At 47.1% G+C, this 20,002-nt stretch overlaps 1 protein-coding gene across 1 annotated transcript in view; it reads right to left on the bottom strand.

Moving 5' to 3' along the window:
• LOC115319476 (probable cytochrome P450 301a1, mitochondrial) overlaps window positions 1–16,314 on the bottom strand; it is a 97,134-nt gene extending 80,820 nt beyond the window's left edge. Inside the window, 2 exon segments of the mRNA XM_042289767.1 lie at window positions 15,979–16,169; window positions 16,307–16,314. Coding sequence (XP_042145701.1) covers window positions 15,979–16,169; window positions 16,307–16,314 — 199 coding nt within the window.
• Between the last annotated feature and the right edge of the window lie 3,688 nt (window positions 16,315–20,002).

The following is a 20,002-nucleotide window of genomic DNA, read 5'->3' as shown; positions in this document are numbered from 1 at the left end:
TTTAAGATAAGGGCGGGGGCGAAGTGGCCAATCAAGGAACGACACGTCGATCTCCTCTCTGCGGGGGTTCGTTACGAAAATCGTCCCTAGGGGGGAGAGGAGGAAGCCACTCACACTGGTAAGCAGCGCCACCTCCGCTACGTCAGCGCGGCCGCCACGGCGTGCCAAAACGCTGACGCGACAGAATGTTGAGGGATCACGATCCCCGCAACGTTTATGACCAATGTAACACGCGTTTCTTTTTCTCCCACGCAATGAATGTAGCAGAAATATTTAAAGGAAAACGAGCAGAGTTCACCCCCTTAACTCGCAGCCAGAACAAGCAGCCACGTGATCTGGAGCCGATTATATGCCGCCAAAGTTGACCATAGCCACGCTGAGGTTGGCAAAGCACAGGACACGCCTGAGTTCCAGATATTCTGTTGGTTCGGCTATTGTCGTCATGGCCGCGATTGGACGCGGACCACTACCCAAATGCTTATCGAGCTATTTATTATCAAGAGCCCAAATCGAGTGCTCACGCAAACCTCGGGTTCAATCTAAGAACCGCATGTAAATACTGTCACTGGGGGATACCGGGACCTTCCCACTACATCATAAAGTTTTGCGAAGGAAAGATTGACAGGAAGCGCTCGCTTTTGTCCTTAAAATTTAACCGCAACAAAGAGTCAATGGTCAATGGCGTTTCATGCTTGTATACTTAGATCCCTCTAGTGCCAGTAAACTTGTGTAAGTGAGAAAAATTCCAATTGAGTATTGCTGCACCGCCCCTTTATGTCGAAGTACATACTCGGCACTCCAACCAGCCGCCAGGAGAACGCAAAAAAGAAGCTTGAGCGTCGGCAACAATAAGGTGAAGAAATGCCTATCTTGTACATTGAGGATGTCTTCGCGCTCTATACCACCGCGCAGACATTGACATGCGCGAGTCTGAACGTCTACGTCACGTCTCAAAAGGAATCACGGAGACTACCTTGAATGTTCGCCTGGTTCCAAGCCCACATCCGTAGCCGACGTGGCATCTGTGTGTCAGTATTTTGATGAGATGCGAACTATCAGGGTCACCTGTCCAGCTCCGAACATCGGACAACCAAAGACATCCAGTACCGAACCACGCAACCTCGTTAGGTTGGTCGATCGAGAAGAGTTCCTCACTTGCTCAGTGAAACACATCGCGGAACAAACAGGGAGCAAGTTCGTCCGAGTTATGTTCCCTTGTACCAGAAGAGCTGTGCCTCCTGCAACGCTGCTTCCCCCACAGAACCACCACCAACGTACGCCGATACGCGAGATCGCTGCAAGGATTTCCCCTTCGCACGTTCCTTCGTTGCACTGACCTCACTTCCCGCCTTCGCTGGCTGCATTCGCGCCAGCCGCCTTCGCTCCGCCAACGTACCAGCCTTGGAGAGCACCTAACCGACCTCTGTGCTACCACTGCGGAAACAGAGGGCATATCAAACGACACTGCAGAAAGTGTAGAGATGACGACAGGTACAAAAAACGCTAATTCTTCCCACTTTTACCAAGACAGAGGCATCCACAATGCGGGTCAAACCAACCGCGGCCGTCAAACAAGTACTTTTCCTGACACGACGAGATTTGAAACACAGGCATATTCCAGGCGCTGTTCCCCTACTCCCTATCCACGTTCTGGGTCTCCCATAATTCCATCTATCCAGACCTACGCTAAAATCAATGAAAAACTAACAAACGCAGTTTTTGGAGGGAGAACTGCGAGCCAGGAGAAGCAGACAATCCCTCCTATAGAACATTTTATTGTTTACAAACATGAACTGCAGCTTGCGTCCCAAGCGACTTCCGGTCGCCCAGTCTCTGCAAGCCTGTCCAGCTTGCCTTTGTCAGCAGTGCTAGAAAGCGTAAATGCTGCACGGAGAGCGAAGTTGGAGATTTAACGAGGGTCTTCGGCTGTAGAATTTAAAGACTTAAAGGAGGCCAGTTAGTTTAGAGAAATATTCGATATTTTTGAACAGATCTCGCGCTTCTTCTCTCTTTTGTCATTCAGCTGGGCCCGTTTGCTCGAAGCACTAACCGCGGCTAAGGTTAGCCGCAGTACCTAGGAGAAGGAATTTGAAATCACGTGACTGGCTCGGGGATGCGGGGAAACATGGCGGTGCCACGGTGAGTGAGCGCCGCTCGCTTTGGAACTAATATGCCGTTGTAGCTGCAATATAGGGCGCGCTAGTCAGCAACGAATGGTGCAGGAGGCTTTCGCTTTGCCTTACCTCACTTAACTTGCAAAGCATGAGCAATGACCTCGCCGCATTTTTTAGATAGTCTTTCGATTCCGGCCATTCCTAAGCCTAAATGAACGCGATAATTGTCGGCATGGCAACGTCTTTGGAAAGTGTATTGCCTTGACTCAATCGGCCGGACAAAAGTAGACAGCGTCCCCCCAAGCACCGAGGTGCATGCTACGAGTGTATAGTTACACGCGTTGCACGTGCTGTCTGCAGTAGTAATTGTTCTAAAGCAAAAAGGCTAAAACAAATTTTGTCTTGCACGCGCGTTCGTCAAAACCTTATTATGATTATTTACTTTGAATATTTTATAAAAGGAAGACCAGCGAGGGCGAGCCGTAGAATTACACTTCCAGCGTTCTCCTCGATGCTTGGGTGATTCAGAAAAAGGTTTACTGGGACGCTGTCTGCTTTCGTGTGCTATCAATACCCGGCCGATTGAGTCAAGGCAATCCGCTTTCCGAAGACGTTGCCATGCCAACAATTATCGCGTTCATTTAGGCTTAGGAACGGCCAGAATCGAAAGACAATCTAGAAATATGCGACGAGGCCATTGCTCATGCTTTGCGAGCAGTGAGGTAAGACAAAGCGAAGGCCTCCTGTACTATTCGTTGCTGACTAACGCGCCCGATATTGCAGCTACAACGACACATCAGTTCCAAAGCGAGCGGCGCTCACTCACAGGGGCACCGCCATGTTTCCCCGCATCCCTATCGAACCAGTCACGTGATTAAAAAATCCCTCTCCTAGGTACTGCGGCTAACTTTAGCCGCGGTTAGCGCTTCGAGCAAACGGGCCCTGAAGAATTGGTGGTTAAACGTTCTATTGACCATTCCAGTAGTGGCGTTAAGGTGGGCTTTGTTTATTCTCTTTTATGAACCGGAATTTCTCCGCGACGTCAGACTGGAGCACCGCCTGGTGGCGTTTGTCATGAAAGGGTCTATACGATCCAATTTGATTGATGTTTTGTTCTTGCAGAAGGCCTACGTATTCCTGCTCTAGTTGAAACAGGAGCCGTCAACACGAAGACGCCTGCGAATGTTTGCGAAACCTGCAAACTCCATTTAAGGACAGTCGTTTACAAGGAGCGGGAACCGGTCTGATATTTTAGGGTGGGACTTTGTTTCATTTATTTCAGCAGAAATTGATTGCAACCGTTCGGAATTATTTTTAACTGCCCTTTTTGTATGTGATACCTTCGTTCACAACACCTCAGGCATTTCAGTTGAACACGGTAGTTTCCCCGCTCACAACTGTCGTTTGTCTCAAAACTAGCTTACACTAGCTTCGTTCGATTTAAATACACCTCCTGCACCGGTGCAGAAAAGTGTAGGGCGGTGTACTTCTGTTCATATCTCAATACGCATACGGGAAGTACGCATCCCTACAATTTTCTGCACCGGTGCACGACGTGCAGGAAAATCGAACGAAGCAACTGCTGATGTGGTCGTAGAGCCTTCGAACATATTTTTCTTTAGAGGAATAATCGTCCAGCACTCAGGTGCCCTATGGGAAGTCCTATTTCTGTTACGGTAGCAAACTTAATGATGGAGCACGTCGAAACACGGGTGCTAAGCTCAGTACCCTTTCCGGTGAAAATGTACTGTAGGTACGTAGATGACACTTTTGTAATTTTGAAAAGAATTAACCTAGATGCTTTCCACGTGGCGCTGAACAGCGTACACCACGCCATTCAGTTCACGTACGAAACAGAGACAGATAATGTGTTGCCTTTTTTGGATGTGTTGGTACGCCGGGCCAGTAATGGCAGTGTGGAAACGACGGTGTACCGTAAGCAGTGTGACACCGGAAATTTTTTGTCCTTTGACTCGCATCACCCGACGGAACACAAACGGTCCGTTGTAAGAACCTTTTTATCACGTTGTGATGCAGTGTGCTCTAACAAGCAGCTACGGTTGCAAGAGGTAGAAAATGTGGTTGGTACGTTAGAGCGGCGCCATTATCCGAGGACATTTATTAACGATACGCAGAGGCGAATGCAGAGGGGAAGGGGGAGTGAGTCACGAGTGCGGGCAACGTCTATTGTATCTATTCCCTATGTCCAGGGCGTGTCAGATGCTGTTCGGAGAGCTTTGCGCCCGCTGGGCGTACAAGCTGTTTTTAAACCACATTATACCTTAGCGAATGTGTTCCCGAAACCGAAGGACCGCACCTCTGCAGACGGTCAGAGGGGGGTCGTATACAAAGTGCAGTGCGGGGATTGTGACGCGACCTACATCGGCGAAACGGGCAGAAAGAGGGCAACGAGATTGAAAGAACACAAAAGGGACGTTGCCAAGGCCACCCATGCCACGCGGTCCAAGACGGAACTTGTCGAACACTGCTGGACGACAGGACACACTTTCGACCTGGACAATGCGACGACGCTGGCCCGAGAACAAAGGTGGGGGCAAAGAAAATTCGTCGAGTCCTGGTGCATTCGCCGTGACTCATCGGTGTGCAACACCAACCGTGGCCCTCTGCCGGACGTTTACGGGGACGTGTGTGATAAGTAGACTGGTCGACCTCACCTCATTTGTGTCAGTGTATACTGAAGATGCCACCTGCATAGGTGGCGAAACGTCTGTACCTTTTGTTTTTAATTTGTTATGTTAAGTCGGAGTAAACCTTTTCAATCATGAATTCACCCGGCTTTTGGAACATTTTTGCATTTATCCGAGTTCTCTACGGAAGTATTCTCCTTGGCACTGTGAGGGAGTACATCAACCAGTCTACGAAGATCGTGCGGCTGGAATGTCACCTGCGCTTCAACTACGAGTGCCTGAACAACAACGTGGTGCCCAGAAGTCTCCACTGCAAGACCCTCGTCGACACCCCTACGGCCGCACGCTCGCACGGAACTTCAGCCGCAACTGCCTGAAAGCCAGAATACAGGATAACAAGCAAGAAATACAGCAAGTAAGACGTCGTGTGTAGGCGGCGGAAACCTGTCTCCGCTCTAGGCTTCGTCCCAATGATTTCCACGACATCATCAGGGCGCGCAAACAAGCTGAAGACTTGGAAAGAGGCAAGTGCACCGAAGTCCATCGCCAGAAGTTGTCCCGGTTGTTACCTCGCCATTGGCCAGAACAGGATAGTTTAGAAGCAGTGCATAACTTTTCCTCGAAACGTCTATCGGACAACCACATGAGCTTATTGTCGAAGGGCCTGAATTTCGCAATTGCCCCACGGAAAGTGCCCAAACGTGATATCATCGTGGAGGTTGAGGAGAAGTTGCGGCATATCCAGGATACAACTGGGGTAAACTTGGCTCGTAGCCAAATTGTAAGTGTCCTGGCGAATGCAAAAAGCACTCGGACGAACCTTACCGCTGGGGAACGCACGGCGCTAAATGATCTCAAATCAGATAAATCTATCGTTATCCTTTCGGCAGATAAGGGAAAGGCTACTGTGTTGCTAGATCGAAAGGATTATGAGGAGAAAATGTACAGCATCTTGAACGATCCCTCGCACTTTATGAAGCTGAACCGTGACCCGACAGCAAAGTCAGAGCGCCAGCTCGTTGAGCATTTACGGGTACTGCGTAACAAGGGACGTTTGGATCAAACGTTGTACCGCCGACTGTTTTCTTCGGACGGAGCCACTCCAACCATCTACGGGCTACCTAAGGTGCATAAAGAGGGCTGCCCTCTCCGTCCTATCGTGTCTTTTGTAGGTTCACCAACTTACAACCTGTCGAAGTTTTTGGTTGAAGTGCTGAAGCCGTTAACTGAGGACAACTCTAGGTCGGTTAGAAACTCTCGCGATTTTGTAACCGAAGTCCGTACGCAGCAGCTTGATGATGACGATGTTATGGTGTCTTTTGATGTTATCTCATTGTTTACAAATGTCCCCATTGGCCTCGCTATCGATTATGTAGAGGCGCGTTTGAAAGAAGATTGTAATTTGGAGAGTCGTACGTCCTTACTTGTGGAGGATATTATAATTTTGTTGCGGTTTTGCCTGAATCAAACGTACTTCAGTTTCGCCAACACGATTTACCATCAAATCGAAGGGTGCCCTATGGGAAGTCCTATTTCTGTTACCGTAGCAAACTTAATGATGGAGCACGTCGAAACACGGGTGCTAAGCTCACTACCCTTTCCGGTGAAAATGTACTGTAGGCACGTAGATGACACTTTTGTAATTTTGAAAAGAATTAACCTAGATGCTTTCCACGTGGCGCTGAACAGCGTACACCACGCCATTCAGTTCACGTACGAAACAGAGACAGATAATGTGTTGCCTTTTTTGGATGTGTTGGTACGCCGGGCCAGTAATGGCAGTGTGGAAACGACGGTGTACCGTAAGCAGTGTGACACCGGAAATTTTTTGTCCTTTGACTCGCATCACCCGACGGAACACAAACGGTCCGTTGTAAGAACCTTTTTATCACGTTGTGATGCAGTGTGCTCTAACAAGCAGCTACGGTTGCAAGAGGTAGAAAGTGTGGTTGGTGCGTTAGAGCGGCGCCATTATCCGAGGACATTTATTAACGATACGCAGAGGCGAATGCAGAGGGGAAGGGGGAGTGAGTCACGAGTGCGGGCAACGTCTATTGTATCTATTCCCTATGTCCAGGGCGTGTCAGGTGCTGTTCGGAGAGCTTTGCGCCCGCTGGGCGTACAAGCTGTTTTTAAACCACATTATACCTTAGCGAATGTGTTCCCGAAACCGAAGGACCGCACCTCTGCAGACGGTCAGAGGGGGGTCGTATACAAAGTGCAGTGCGGGGATTGTGACGCGACCTACATCGGCGAAACGGGCAGAAAGAGGGCAACGAGATTGAAAGAACACAAAAGGGACGTTGCCAAGGCCACCCATGCCACGCGGTCCAAGACGGAACTTGTCGAACACTGCTGGACGACAGGACACACTTTCGACCTGGACAATGCGACGACGCTGGCCCGAGAACAAAGGTGGGGGCAAAGAAAATTCGTCGAGTCCTGGTGCATTCGCCGTGAGTCATCGGTGTGCAACACCAACCGTGGCCCTCTGCCGGACGTTTACGGGGACGTGTGTGATAAGTAGACTGGTCGACCTCACCTCATTTGTGTCAGTGTATACTGAAGATGCCATCTGCATAGGTGGCGAAACGTCTGTAAGTTTTGTTATTAATTTGTTATGTTAAGTCGGAGTAAACCTTTTCAATCATGAATTCACCCGGCTTTTGGAACATTTTTGCATGAACCATGATTCCACGAACCTGCGTGGACCCCACCTTTGTTCTCGCGCCAGAGAGACGCATTCTCAAAGTCGAAACAGTGACCCGTATTCCAACAATGGTCTACGAGATCCGTCTTCGCTCTTGTCGCATGCGTGGCCTTCGCCACGTCCCTTTTGTGTTCGTTTAAGCGAGTGCAGCGCTTCCGGCCTGTCTCCCCAATGTAGGATGCGTCACAGTTTAGACAGTTCACTTTAAACACAACACCGCATTCGGACTCTGGGGGGGTGTAATCTTTAGGTTTAGAAATGAGGTCACGTAGTTTGCGGTGGGGTTTGAAAGCTGTGCGGATATTCAAAGGGGCGAGGGCCATGCGAATGGACTCAGAAACACCTCTCAAATAGGGTATTGTTACTTGCCCTGTCCTAAGTCGTCCATTATCCTGACTTCTTTGCCCCATCTGTTTGCGCGTGTTATCAATAAGACGTTTCGGATAATTCCGCTTCATCAACAGGTCAACAATAACAGCATCCTCAGAAGCGCTCAATTGAGGATTAGAAGAAATGCGTTCGGACCGATGTAGTAAGGTTTTTACGACAGCCCTTTTATGTTCGACAGAATGGTGCGAGTTAAAGCTTAAGAGGTTGCGGTACACTGTTGCATCTAAGCGACTGGTACTATTTCGGAACAGAACGGTGCACTGCCTTTTCTGGATGTTAATCCAGAAAAGGCAGTGCACCGCTCTGTTCAACTTCATGTGTGAATTGGATTGATGATTCAACGTTGTTTAAAGCTAAATGAAAGCCAGCAACATGGTCTTTGCTTAAAATTACAAATGTGTCGTCCACATAACGTTTGAAAAACCCTATCGCGAGCATACTCTGTTCAAGGACACTTTCCTCCACATACTCCATAACCAGATTTGCCATTGTGACAGAAATTGGGCTACCCATTGGACATCCTTCAATTTGGTGATAAATTTGTCCGCGAAACGTAAAATGCGATTGTTTAAGACAAAAAAGCAGCAAAATTACAATATCATCCACCGTTAACGATGTGCGTGATGGGAGGCTGTCATCCCTACGTAGGCGTGTTTCGGCTATCTCAACAGCCCGAGAGGTGTTGAGATAGTTTTTTGAACGCCAGACTTATCTCCTTCTTTGACTTCTATATCTGCGCCGCAAACAAGACCTTATATTTTCCAGAGATGTAAAGCTTTAAAGTTGGATACAGACATTAGCAATGACCTAGACGATACGAAGAAAGCTGTACCATTATATTTGTTAGAGCAGTACAAGACAGCGTTTGACATCGCTTCCTCTGCTCTCGGTAAAACCCTAACGGCCGAACACCGGATTCATATCAAGCATTCTGCTGTGGCTCATCGTCGTCCATACAGACGTTCACTATCAGAGCGCTCCATGATAGAAGGTCATGAGCACGGGACCAGCCAAACCATGCGGTCAACTCATGCTTTCTTCTTGTTTGCACAGATTGCGGTTTCCCTTCAGTTGACGCCCCACGAGTCCCTTCCTGGTCGCTCCTGCACGGCTTTGGAGTACGGTCACTCGAATGGCCGAGAGAATACGCGCCGGCATGTGAACAGTGCGGCCAATCTGCCGGGGATACTTCTACGGAACTTCAACCCGATCTTTGATGGAACTTGGATAGCGACACCGACAACGTCATCGCGTCTGACCGCGCCAGCAACGCCCCCTGTGAACGCTTATATATACTGCTCGAAGCAATTCATGGCCCCGAGTGAGCACGGGACCAGCCAAACGATGCGGTCAACTCATGCTTTCTTCTTGTTTGCATAGGTTGGTCCAATTCCTTCGTTAAACGCTAGAAAAACAAGTAATGTGTGTTTACTGCTGTTCCCGTGCTCACAAGTGCCTTGTACAACTATTTGCGAATGTGTTGACGCAATGGGCCTTCTTCTCATGGTTCCTGGAGACGTCGAGTCTAACCCCGGCCCGATGAGTGATGTAGAGCTTAAGTAGTTTAACGAAATGCACCAAATGTTGAAAGTCGTCAGTGAGTGCTCGTTCAGAATACACCAAGCTCAATCAGGAAGTCTTGCCTCACTAAACGAAGTAAAACAAAATCAAGAAGCCATTAAAGTGCATATCACTGATATAAAAGCTCGCCTCACTGATGATGGAAATAAAACTACAGCTATCACTCAACTTCAGCAAGACGTTAACACGGCACCAGGCTTCGCAGAGGTGATGCAGAAGAAAAACGAAGCACTGAGAGCGCGTTTGGACGACGCGGAAGATCGTTCCCGCCGGGACAACCTAGTTTTCTTTGCGATTGCTGACACACTAACAGAAACTTGGTCACAAACGGAGGAATCAATTTTAAATATTTTTCAGCGGTCGCTTAATCTTCAAGTTGCGAATGAAGCGATTATCAGAACCCATAGAATTGGAACATTCTGTCAGTCAAAGTGCCGCCCATTCATTGTGAAGTTCTCATCTTACAAGATTAAAGACCAAATTTTGCAACGAAGGTTAATGCTGAAGGCTCACCGCATTTCTGCGAGCGAGGACTCCTCGATTGGAACGCGTCAATCATGAAAAAAGCTTATCGAATTCACGAAAGAAAAAGGCGACACGTTTAAACGACGGCACAACAAAATGCATATTAACAACATATGCTACGCTTATGACTCGGTGAATGACAACGTATATGAAGTCGGCCCCTTCGCATCTCCAATACCATCTACCACGCAAAATCTGGCTCCCAGCGGTGAATCGCCTCGGCAGCCGATATCGAGTTAACGGACCGCGAGAGGTAGAGTGCCTGCGTCAGCTTTCTCGGATGTATCGGTGATATACACAAATATTAGAAGCATCATTAAAAAACGAGATGACTTGTGCTCAATTATTGATTCAACTGATGCTCATGTAATTTTTAACGGAAACTTGGTTAAATGGGAAGGTGCGTAATGATGAGATTTTTCACGCGAATAAAAAGTATAATATTTACAGGAACTAGATAAGAGCGGTGGTGGAGTGTTAATTGCAGTAGCTGCTTACATGAGGTCTTTCTGCATAAACACGATCTGTGATTTAGAAATTCTTTGGGAATGCATTGGTAAAAACCATAAAAAATGGATAACAGGGGTGTGCTACCAACTACCCTCCTACGCGTCATCATTTGTTAAAGCCTTGCATGGTTCATTAAATGACATTAAGGTGCGTTATCCCAGTTCACCTATGTTCCTTTTGGGTGACTTTAATTATCCTTCTATTGTCTGGTCTGAGTCTATAATTGCAACGACTTTATCTTCTGAATGCAAAGACTTTGTCTCCCTGTGTCTAGATTTTATTTTGACTCAGCTAGTCACGAAACCCACGCGAGTGTCCCCATTGATAGCAAATGTCTTGGATCTTGTTCTAACAACTCATCCTGATATTGTTTCCCCAATAATACACCTCGCAGGACTTAGTGATCATTCCATATTGCATTTTAATGTTAAAGCAGCAGTGCCTAAGCTATCAACTCTCACAAAGCAAATTCGTAATTAATGTAAAGCTGACTTCATCAAAATTAATCATGACCTCGAAGCTTTCTTTCACGTGTTTTTAGCAGGTTTCTCGAGCCGGTCAGTCGAAGGAAATTGGCAACTTTACAAGACAAAAGTACAAATGCTTATCAATCAGCATCTTCCACTCAGAACAGCCTTTGAAAACTCACAGTCACCCTGGTTTACTAGGGCCCTAAAACGCCCCTCCAATAAGAAAAAGCGTTTATTTCGCGCTGCAAAATTTAGCACATGTAAACGTCGCTGGTAGAGCTATCGCACTGCTGCTGAAGTTTATAAAAAAGCTATTGAAGACGCCAAATTAGATTTCTTCACACGCAGCTTACCAGCAATGTTGATAAATAACCCTAAACAATTTTGGAACATATGAACAAAAAATCCTAGTCTTTAATCACACTAATGTCTTCAAGTGGTGAAAGTATGCCTAGCGAAGTCTGCGCAAATGTATTTAATCGCGTTTTCATTGATTATTTTTCAAGTGATAGACGCCTTGATACCCCACTGCTGGTTAGCACTGATTACCTGCCGATGGATTCGATTCCTCTTGATTATGTTGGAGTAATTTCATTTATAGAAAATCTCAGATTGTCCTCCTCAAGAGAAGTGGATGGTATCAATTCAAAATTCCTTAAGAATACTACATTTTACTGATCCATAATATTAACTATGTTGTTCGAACAGTCAATAAAAGATGCCGTTCTTCCTCTTGACTGGAAGATAGGGAAGGTGATACCTATACCCAAAGCTGGTAACAAGCATTCTGCTCATAATTACCGCCCAACATCAATAACCAGCATACCTTGCAAACTACTTGAGCATGTCATCTTCTCCCACATTGTCAACTTTTTAGAGTCTAACAATTTTTTCAGCCCTTCCCAGCATGGATTTCGAAAGACATTTTCATGTGAGACTCAGCTTCTCTCTTTCACCCATGACCTCCATTGCATTTTAGATCGAGGATCCCAGGCAGACTGCATTTTCCTAGAATTTGCAAAAGCGTTCGATAAACTGTCTCATAAACTTCTGCTTTTGAAACTTTCCAAGCTTAACTTAGATTCTAACATACTTGCATGGATTCAATCTTTTCTGTCTGATCGCTCGCAATTTGTTACTGTCAATAATAGTAAAGCCCGGTTCAAAAAGACCCGGACTGCGGACCCGGGCGCCGGAACCCGTAGTGACGTCAGCGCTCCCTCCGTACGGGTGGTGACGTAATTACGGCTTCCGGCTCCCGGATTGAAGAGTTGAAATTTTTTCAACTTTCTCCTGCCCGGGTCGTGACGTAGGTTTCCGTATTTTCTCCGCGGCCAATCAGCGCGGCGCGCTTCCCTCCTCCGCCCTTCTTGCCACCGGCGTTCACGTGGTTCCGCGTGCGAATGCCTCAGTCGCTCCGTGCTTGCTTGCAAGGAAAGCTCCGGCGATGAACTTCCCGCCCGTCTACGACGCGAGGAAAGCAGCTCGCTCAAGCTGCAAAGAAGAGTGCCGCTGCGTTTGACGTACCCGAGAAAACCTTTGGATTAGTTCAGCTAGTTCAGCGGTACCCCTGGATCTACGACAGGTATCGTAGCGACCACAAGGACCGGGAAAAGTGAAAGAACTCGATACTGCTTTTAATAATTTATTTACACGGTTTCGAAGACACGGGAGGTGGTTGCAACCCGATGAAACGGCATCTTCAATGCAAATATGAGTGGCCGTTTGTAGAGGCAGGCAGTGGTTGGCTTACTGGCTGCAAAGAGACCGGAAAGGCAGTGGGATGTTGTTAATAAGCAAATGTGCTAAGCTTCCAGCTTTTAGGGCATGCTTGTTCACTACAATTATAATGAAGCAACTCATTCCTTAATTTTTTTTATATATACACAATGTTTTACCAGCCTCGGGCACTCTGCGACCGACAAAATCTCCTCCCCCCCGAAACAAAATCCTGGCTACGTGCCTAGCTGCAACCATTGTGCGTGCGAGCTACATCCGACACTTAAAAAGGTCAACGACACTGGTACGCGCTGTAGACCAGTTTTTAGGCAGTACTGTACGACCGCTAACCTAGGGTCTTTAACACCCGTCACGTAGTAGTGAAACACGAACGTCTGCTGGTACGATGCTCATCCAGATCGAAACGGGCAGGGGTGGGGATTGAACCCAAGATCCCTGAGTTCTGCAGCGCGAGCTTTCGTGCAGAATTCACTCATAAGCAGCTTGTAAGCACACATTCTAGCTAGCACAAAGAACAAGGAAGCACAACGGGCTTCCCACAACACACCGTGACCAGATTTAGTGGACCGAAAGAGTGTGTCCTACGAGCTGCACATGTGCGTGCCATTGCTATTTTTTTTATAGCACAGACGCAGTAAAATTTCACGAGCATGTGACTGTTACGAAAGCTGCTCTCGTGATCCTGCCGCGTTAAAAATTATATAAACGTGCTTTCACTGCGGGAGCGCACCCTCCAGGTGAGTATTCCTGCGAGCGACGCGCGGGCCCATGTGGAACGCCACTTGATATATAACATGAAAATAATCCAAAATAACAAGCTACGCACCCTACCTGGCTCGTGACATTCAGAAGCACTCGAAGAATTCCCGGCCGTCGGGGTCTTCGAACATCTGTCTCACGATGGTGGCATACGAGCGTTTTTCGAGGCTTCAGGAGCTCGCGGACGGCCTTTCGCTTCTTCTTTTTCTTCACGCTCCGTAGGTACTGCTCACACGCAGCTGCGAAAGTAGTCAGCCGACGCCAGTTGATAGTTCTTGCATTTGTGACGCACCTCGGTACACAAAGGTTCATAAGTGAGGCAATTCGAGCTTCGTAGCCGGGATCCTGCCGAGACGACGCCATCACGAAACAAAGCGAGTACCGCGCCGGCCCCGCTTGCCGCGCGCCCGGGCTGCCCGGGCCACTGTGGCCCCTGGCGACGACCCGGCTTGACGACAGCCGCTGATTGGTTGCCTGGAGAGCCGCCGTGACGTCAGCTCCCGTATATACGGGGGCCCGTGCCGCGCGCCGGGCGCGCCGTTCAAATCAAACCGTGACTTCAGCTCCCGTATACGGGAGCCGGAAGTGATTACGTCAGTACGGGTTCCGGCTCCCGGGTTCCGTATTCCGGGTCTGTTTGAACCGACCTTAACTCCTCTCTTGTATCCGTTACTTCCGGGGTTCCTCAGGGATCTGTTCTAGGGCCATTGCTATTTTTAATTTATATTAACAACCTCCCGGTTAACATCTCCTCGTCTATGTGTTTGTTTGCTGACGACTGTGTCCTTTATCGTGAAATAATAGATAATCATGACACCAGTGTTCTACAGTCCGACATTAACACTATCATCGAGTTGTGTGATTTATGGTCAATGAGCCTTAACGCTAACAAATGTAAGTTTATGCGCGTATCTCGACAATGTTCTGACAATCCTAACTATTTTCTTGATCAGGTTGATATGGAGCCGGTGTCGTCTTATAAATACCTCGGCGTGCAGATAACATCTGACCTTTAATGGAAAAATCATATTCAGTATGTTTCCTCTAACACTAACCGCATGTTAGGTTATGTTAAACGAAATTTTTCATTAGCTCCAGTTGCACTAAAGGTGACTCTTTATAAAACATTAATTCGTCCAAGGTTGGAATATGCAGCCTCTGTCTGGAATCCTGTACAAGTCACCCTCATCACTGCATTGGAAGTGATTAAAAACAGATCAGCTCGTTACATCTTTTCTAACTACCAGAACACGGCTAGCGTGACTGCCATGAAAGCTACTCTATCATTGCCGCCTTTAGCCTTGCGTCGTAGTATTTCTCGCCTTTCTTTATTCCATAAGATTTATTTCCCCAATTCTATCCTGCGCGACAAATTAATATCCCGTCCTTTTTACGTTTCTTCTCGCAACGATCCCAATCACAAGGTTGGTATTCCAATTTCTAACACAACAACATTTCATTCATCGTTCGTCCCTCGTACGTCACGAGAATGGAACCACCTTCCCGGGAATATTGGCACCATCACGGACTCTGACCTTTTCAAAACTGCAATTACTAATCTTTTATTTGTCCAGTGTGTTTAACTTATGTCTAGGCTTGTTTTCCTTTTCTGTATTTTTCTTTGCTCTCCCCCTTTGTAATGCCTCTGGCCTTGACGGAAAATTAAATAAATAAATAAATGTCAGTGATATGCTAAAAGAGAATATAATTCGTTCCTCGTGCAGCTCATTCTGGTCTCCAGTCGTTCTAGTCAAAAAGAACTCGTTTTTGCAGTGACTACCGCGCACTGAACATAATCACACGTAAAGATATTTATTCCATGCCACGAACTGGACTCTTTGCAGAAAGCAGAATGTGAGCAGAAAGCAGTGTACTACGAAGTTTTCTGGGAATAACATCGTACTTCCGTCGTTTCATCCGTAGCTTTGCGAACACTGCCGCTCCGCTTAACAACCTCCTTGAAAACGACGCCCCCGTTATCCGGTCCTCTGACGCTTATGAAAGTCATTTTCCGAGCAAGCCAGAGCAAAACTATACGATAACTAAAACGGAATGTTTAGCCGAAGCATTACAGAAAACTTGTAAATAGCTTTATATATATTTTTAATATTGTGATGTTCTTTTCTACTTCGGTGTTTTTGACCAACTGGTACGGGCCTCCGGCCTTTCTGGCCGGAGGCCCGTACCAGTCACTCTCTTGGGCTCAACCTTTCTGGGTCGAAATTAATATAATTGTTGTTACTAATGAAGTACTTTAAGAAGCCCACTCAGGTGTGTGAGGGCAATAAAGTCGGTGGCGCGGGATATCGAACGAAAGGGGCATGAGCAAATACTTCGCGCTTTGCTCTACGAATTTCTGCGCATGCGCAGCCGGCACGACAGCTGCGGACAAAGGCGGTGGTTTACAGACAACGAGTTGACGCGTTCAACTTCACGTGGATTCCGAACAGGTAGAGACGCAGACCCGCGATCCAATAGCGACGCGTCACGGCTGGCGGGACAGTTGCATGGTCAGGCGCCTCTGTACTCACTCTCTTGGGCCCACCTGTAGAGCAGGGCGTAGCAGTCCGGCGTCTCTCCCCTGGCGTCAATGTTATGGGCGAGGACTTTCAGGGTGTCTTCGGCGATCTTGTCAAGGCCCGGCACGTACGACATGATGGTCCGGAGACGAAGCGTGTACGGCTGCGTCTTGGAACGCAAATTGTACCACTCCTGGCCCTGCCTGCACGAGGTGTCCAGCGGACAAGACCGTGCGTCACTCCGAGGCGCAGCTGCAGTTGTTGACTTAAACAATAATTAAGATGTATACCGTTACTTGAACAAGAATGTAATCACGTTACAATGCAAATACTTTCTTACAAATGCATCGAGCCAGACACAGTTGCTCACAAAAGGTCGCTAAGGTAAACACGAATTAAATTTTAAATAATCGTGTGTCGTCGAGGTGCACCTTGACTTCCAATCCCTAATTCGTTTTGTTTTTTAATCCAGAAAAAATATTTCCATAATATTTGTTTTGTTTCAACCCAACAAACACTCACTTCGGGCAGTGCTCGGCTATAGTGACAGGTTGCATTGATGTTGAAAGAAAATTATTGTGAATTGGCGTATTTCTCACAAATAGTTTTGATAAAGTTACTGTATTGAGCCAAGGTTCAAGCTTCTAAAAAACTTGTTAGCAAATTAATGGACATTGTCTTACACGTAAAACGTTCAGGCATTCCTTTGGAACGTTACAGAGCCCGGCGCCGAAGCTCAGGGTGCTCTTTATCAACTAAATTAACAAGCGGAATATAAAATTGATACTAGTTCCTGGAATAAATATACTGGCGCTAAACTCCGTTCACTCTTAAAGGGACACTGACAGGGTATTTATGCTCGCCGAGATCTTTAGTTGTACATGACATATGAGAGCCCAACCACCCACAACGAAATGTGCGGCTCGAAATTCGGCTTCTTTCCGCCCGAAAACTGCCGATCCAGAACTGACCGGATTGACCATCACGAACCAGCGCAAATAGACAGTTATTCAAAATCCAAACACACAAAACAAATACACTCACACAGCTCTGTTCAGCGCTGTGTGAGTGTATTTGTTTTGTGTGTTTGGATTTTGAATAACTGTCTATTTGCGCTGGTTCGTGATGATGCCTTACCAACTCGCCCAATCTGCAGTATTAACTGACCGGATTGAATCGCGCTCACACTCTTTTTTGTGGTCACGGGCCGTTTTCTAAGGTTTAGACACGACCACCAAATTTAATCAAAGTCGTGGGTCATTGAAGGCGCACCAATCCATACATAAAATAGAAAAAAAAATATAAGAAACCCATTTTTCTTGGCTTCCAAAAGGGTGCAAATACGTTGACTAAAAAAAAAAGTTTAACAGACAACGGGAAGCATTCTGTGCGTTCACTGCGTAATTCTCAACATGGCGTCGTTTCCCGTATGTGGGAGTCGCGGATGGCAGCGGACGACGGGCATGGGACCTCTACTTCAGAACTGTCGTTCGCGAGAAATTTTGGACCGATCTAAAAAATTGGTATTCATCCCGAACGACACGCCGGACCACCAAGCCGACTGCACGAAGATGTCGCCGAGCCGTCGTCCCTTCTTGTGGCTGAAGACATCGCTCGCGCAAACGTCAAGCACGAAGTGCGTACTTCGAGTTGAATATGGACGTGTACGATCTCTTTACTAGGGGCGAATGGGGCCAATACGTAGTGCTGCCCGACTTCGAGCCGGGAGTGCATGTACAAGAGGAATATCGGCAGCAAACTTTCTGACCTGCAGTCTACCGGCTGCATTACTACAAACAACGGAGTTGTCCCAGTAGGTCAGTGGAAAGACGTCCCCTCCACACGCAGCGGGCGCGGGTTCAATCCCTAGTGTGGGAGTACCTCTTTTTTTTTTTTTTGCCATACATCTTGCGATGCTTACGCTTCTTTTTTTACAATTATCACAGAAAAAAAAAGCAATTGTTGTGGACGATACGTCGCTGAACTAAAAGGTATGGGATTCCCTTTTTGACACCTACGATCTCAATGTAGTCACTTTCCAGAAAATGCAAGGACAATATGGATCGGGCAGCGTCCGCTTTCCGAAGTGCCCGTAACTATTCTACAGGAATTGCAGCCAGCTATTCATCTCGATGCCATTGATCTTCCGGAAACGTGTGCACTCTGCCGCACAATGCCACTTTCAGATGCAGGACCTGTGATGCAGCACGTCACGCAACATCTTGGGGGTATTCTTTTCGGAGGCGATCACGGGAGTTCACCAAGGGCACTCACTACTAGTTTCCAACACCTAAATGTACAGAACAACTTATCTTTAAGTACAGGGTGTCACAAAAAAAAATTTACAGAGTTTTTATTTCAGCAAAAAAATAAACCGAACGCTCATTCTCCGCCCAAAGGTAGCGCTAGAGGTAACAACCAGATGCCAAGGTTTCAGCCCGATCCGATAGCTTAATCAAAAGTTATAAGTGATTTTCCAAAAATTTCAATGGGAAAATGGCGGCCGACGGCGTTTTCGAATACATGGGGCTCTATGGGCACCAGAGGCCGAAAACGGGCGAAATTGGGCTCCATTTTCTCATTGAAAATTTCAGAAAATCACATAACTTTTGATTAAGTTATCGGATCGGGCTGAAACTTTGGCATCTGGTTGTGACCTCTAGCGCTACCTTTGGGCTGATAATGAGCGTTAGGCGATGCGTAGTTTATTTTTGCAAAAATAAAAACCCTGTAAATTTTCTTTTGTGACACCCTGTACAGGACAGCAAGCGGAACAAACATAATTGCAAAGGAATCGCACGGCGAACAGTTCCCGTAAAACATTTCGTCTGCTGCGCGCGAAAAAAAAAAAGCGCACGGTTGGGTGTAGTTACGTAACTTCCGGCTCTCTCTCATCCTCTATATTTCTCCGACCTCCGTGCGGTGGTTTCGGTTTCGAGCAGTTGCGTTTTTTTTTTTTTTTTGGCTTCATTAAATATATACGTGACTCTGTAGCAAAACATTAATTGGGTAGACTTTCGACGGCCATAATGAATAGCCTGTCAAAAGAATGAAAAACATTTTTGGGGGGTGTCAGTGTCCCTTTAAGCTGAGACAGCGGCGGAAGCTACGTCCTCGTTGGACCAATCATACGTCTATTTTGTTTTTCAAACCACGTGATCACTCTCCCTTTCATACTCACGCGCACAGGGTCGGGTCAGTTGTCGAAAGGGAGGCGGATAATTGGTCCGACTGGCACGTAGCTACGACCAGTCTCAGCTTAAGGGTAAATGAAGTATAGTCGGGTTTTAAAGCCTCGAAGTTTTTCAGAAACTCCCATAGCCACCGAAATCATTCAATCACCGTTGATCGCGCGATCTCTTCAAAAGCCAATCAGTGTCGTGCTTCATTTTTTTGGCTTCACTTAATATGCCGACCGCCCCTGACGAGCCAAACACTGTCTTATGATGAAACGCGATGAAGGTACAGTTACAGATACTGACATTTTATTTTATTCCATACTCTGCCACGTTGGTCTCGGCGCTGGAAAAGATGGGTGCGAAGAGGTGCTATGAAAAACACTTTCTGTTTATGACACTCGCCCATTTAAAGCGCCTTTGAATACCATGCGCTCATGCCAGTGTTCTTGTCGGTGCTGCGGTCAACTCGTCAGATATGTGGTACAGTAATAATATTTTTTTGTTAGTCAACCTCGATGTTTATCTGGTGTCTCAACTGTAGTTTAGACCTTTTGCCGGTGTAGCTCCGTTTCACCTTATGTTGTACCGCAGCGAAGGCTGGAAGCGCGAGCTCATAGCGTTGGCAGCTGTCTTTAATGCACGAGAGCTTGTGCCGCCGAGGTGTGCCCCAGAGCAAGGAGCTCGCGCTTGTAGCCTTTCCCTGCGGTACACCATAAAGTAAAATAGAGTATAACGCTAGCCTGGTGTCTTTAACCTTCACGCAGTAGTGATACACGACGCCACGCCCGTGCGATGTTCATCCAGATCGAAACGGGCAGGTGTGGGGTTTGAGCTGCAGAGCGAGATTTTCGCTCCAC

The sequence above is a fragment of the Ixodes scapularis genome, unplaced genomic scaffold, assembly GCF_016920785.2.
Source record: "Ixodes scapularis isolate PalLabHiFi unplaced genomic scaffold, ASM1692078v2 PGA_scaffold13__105_contigs__length_92229423, whole genome shotgun sequence".
NCBI lineage: Eukaryota > Metazoa > Arthropoda > Arachnida > Ixodida > Ixodidae > Ixodes > Ixodes scapularis.
The sequence above is the reverse complement of the archived record's forward strand: the minus strand, read 5'-3'. Positions and strand labels throughout refer to the sequence as shown.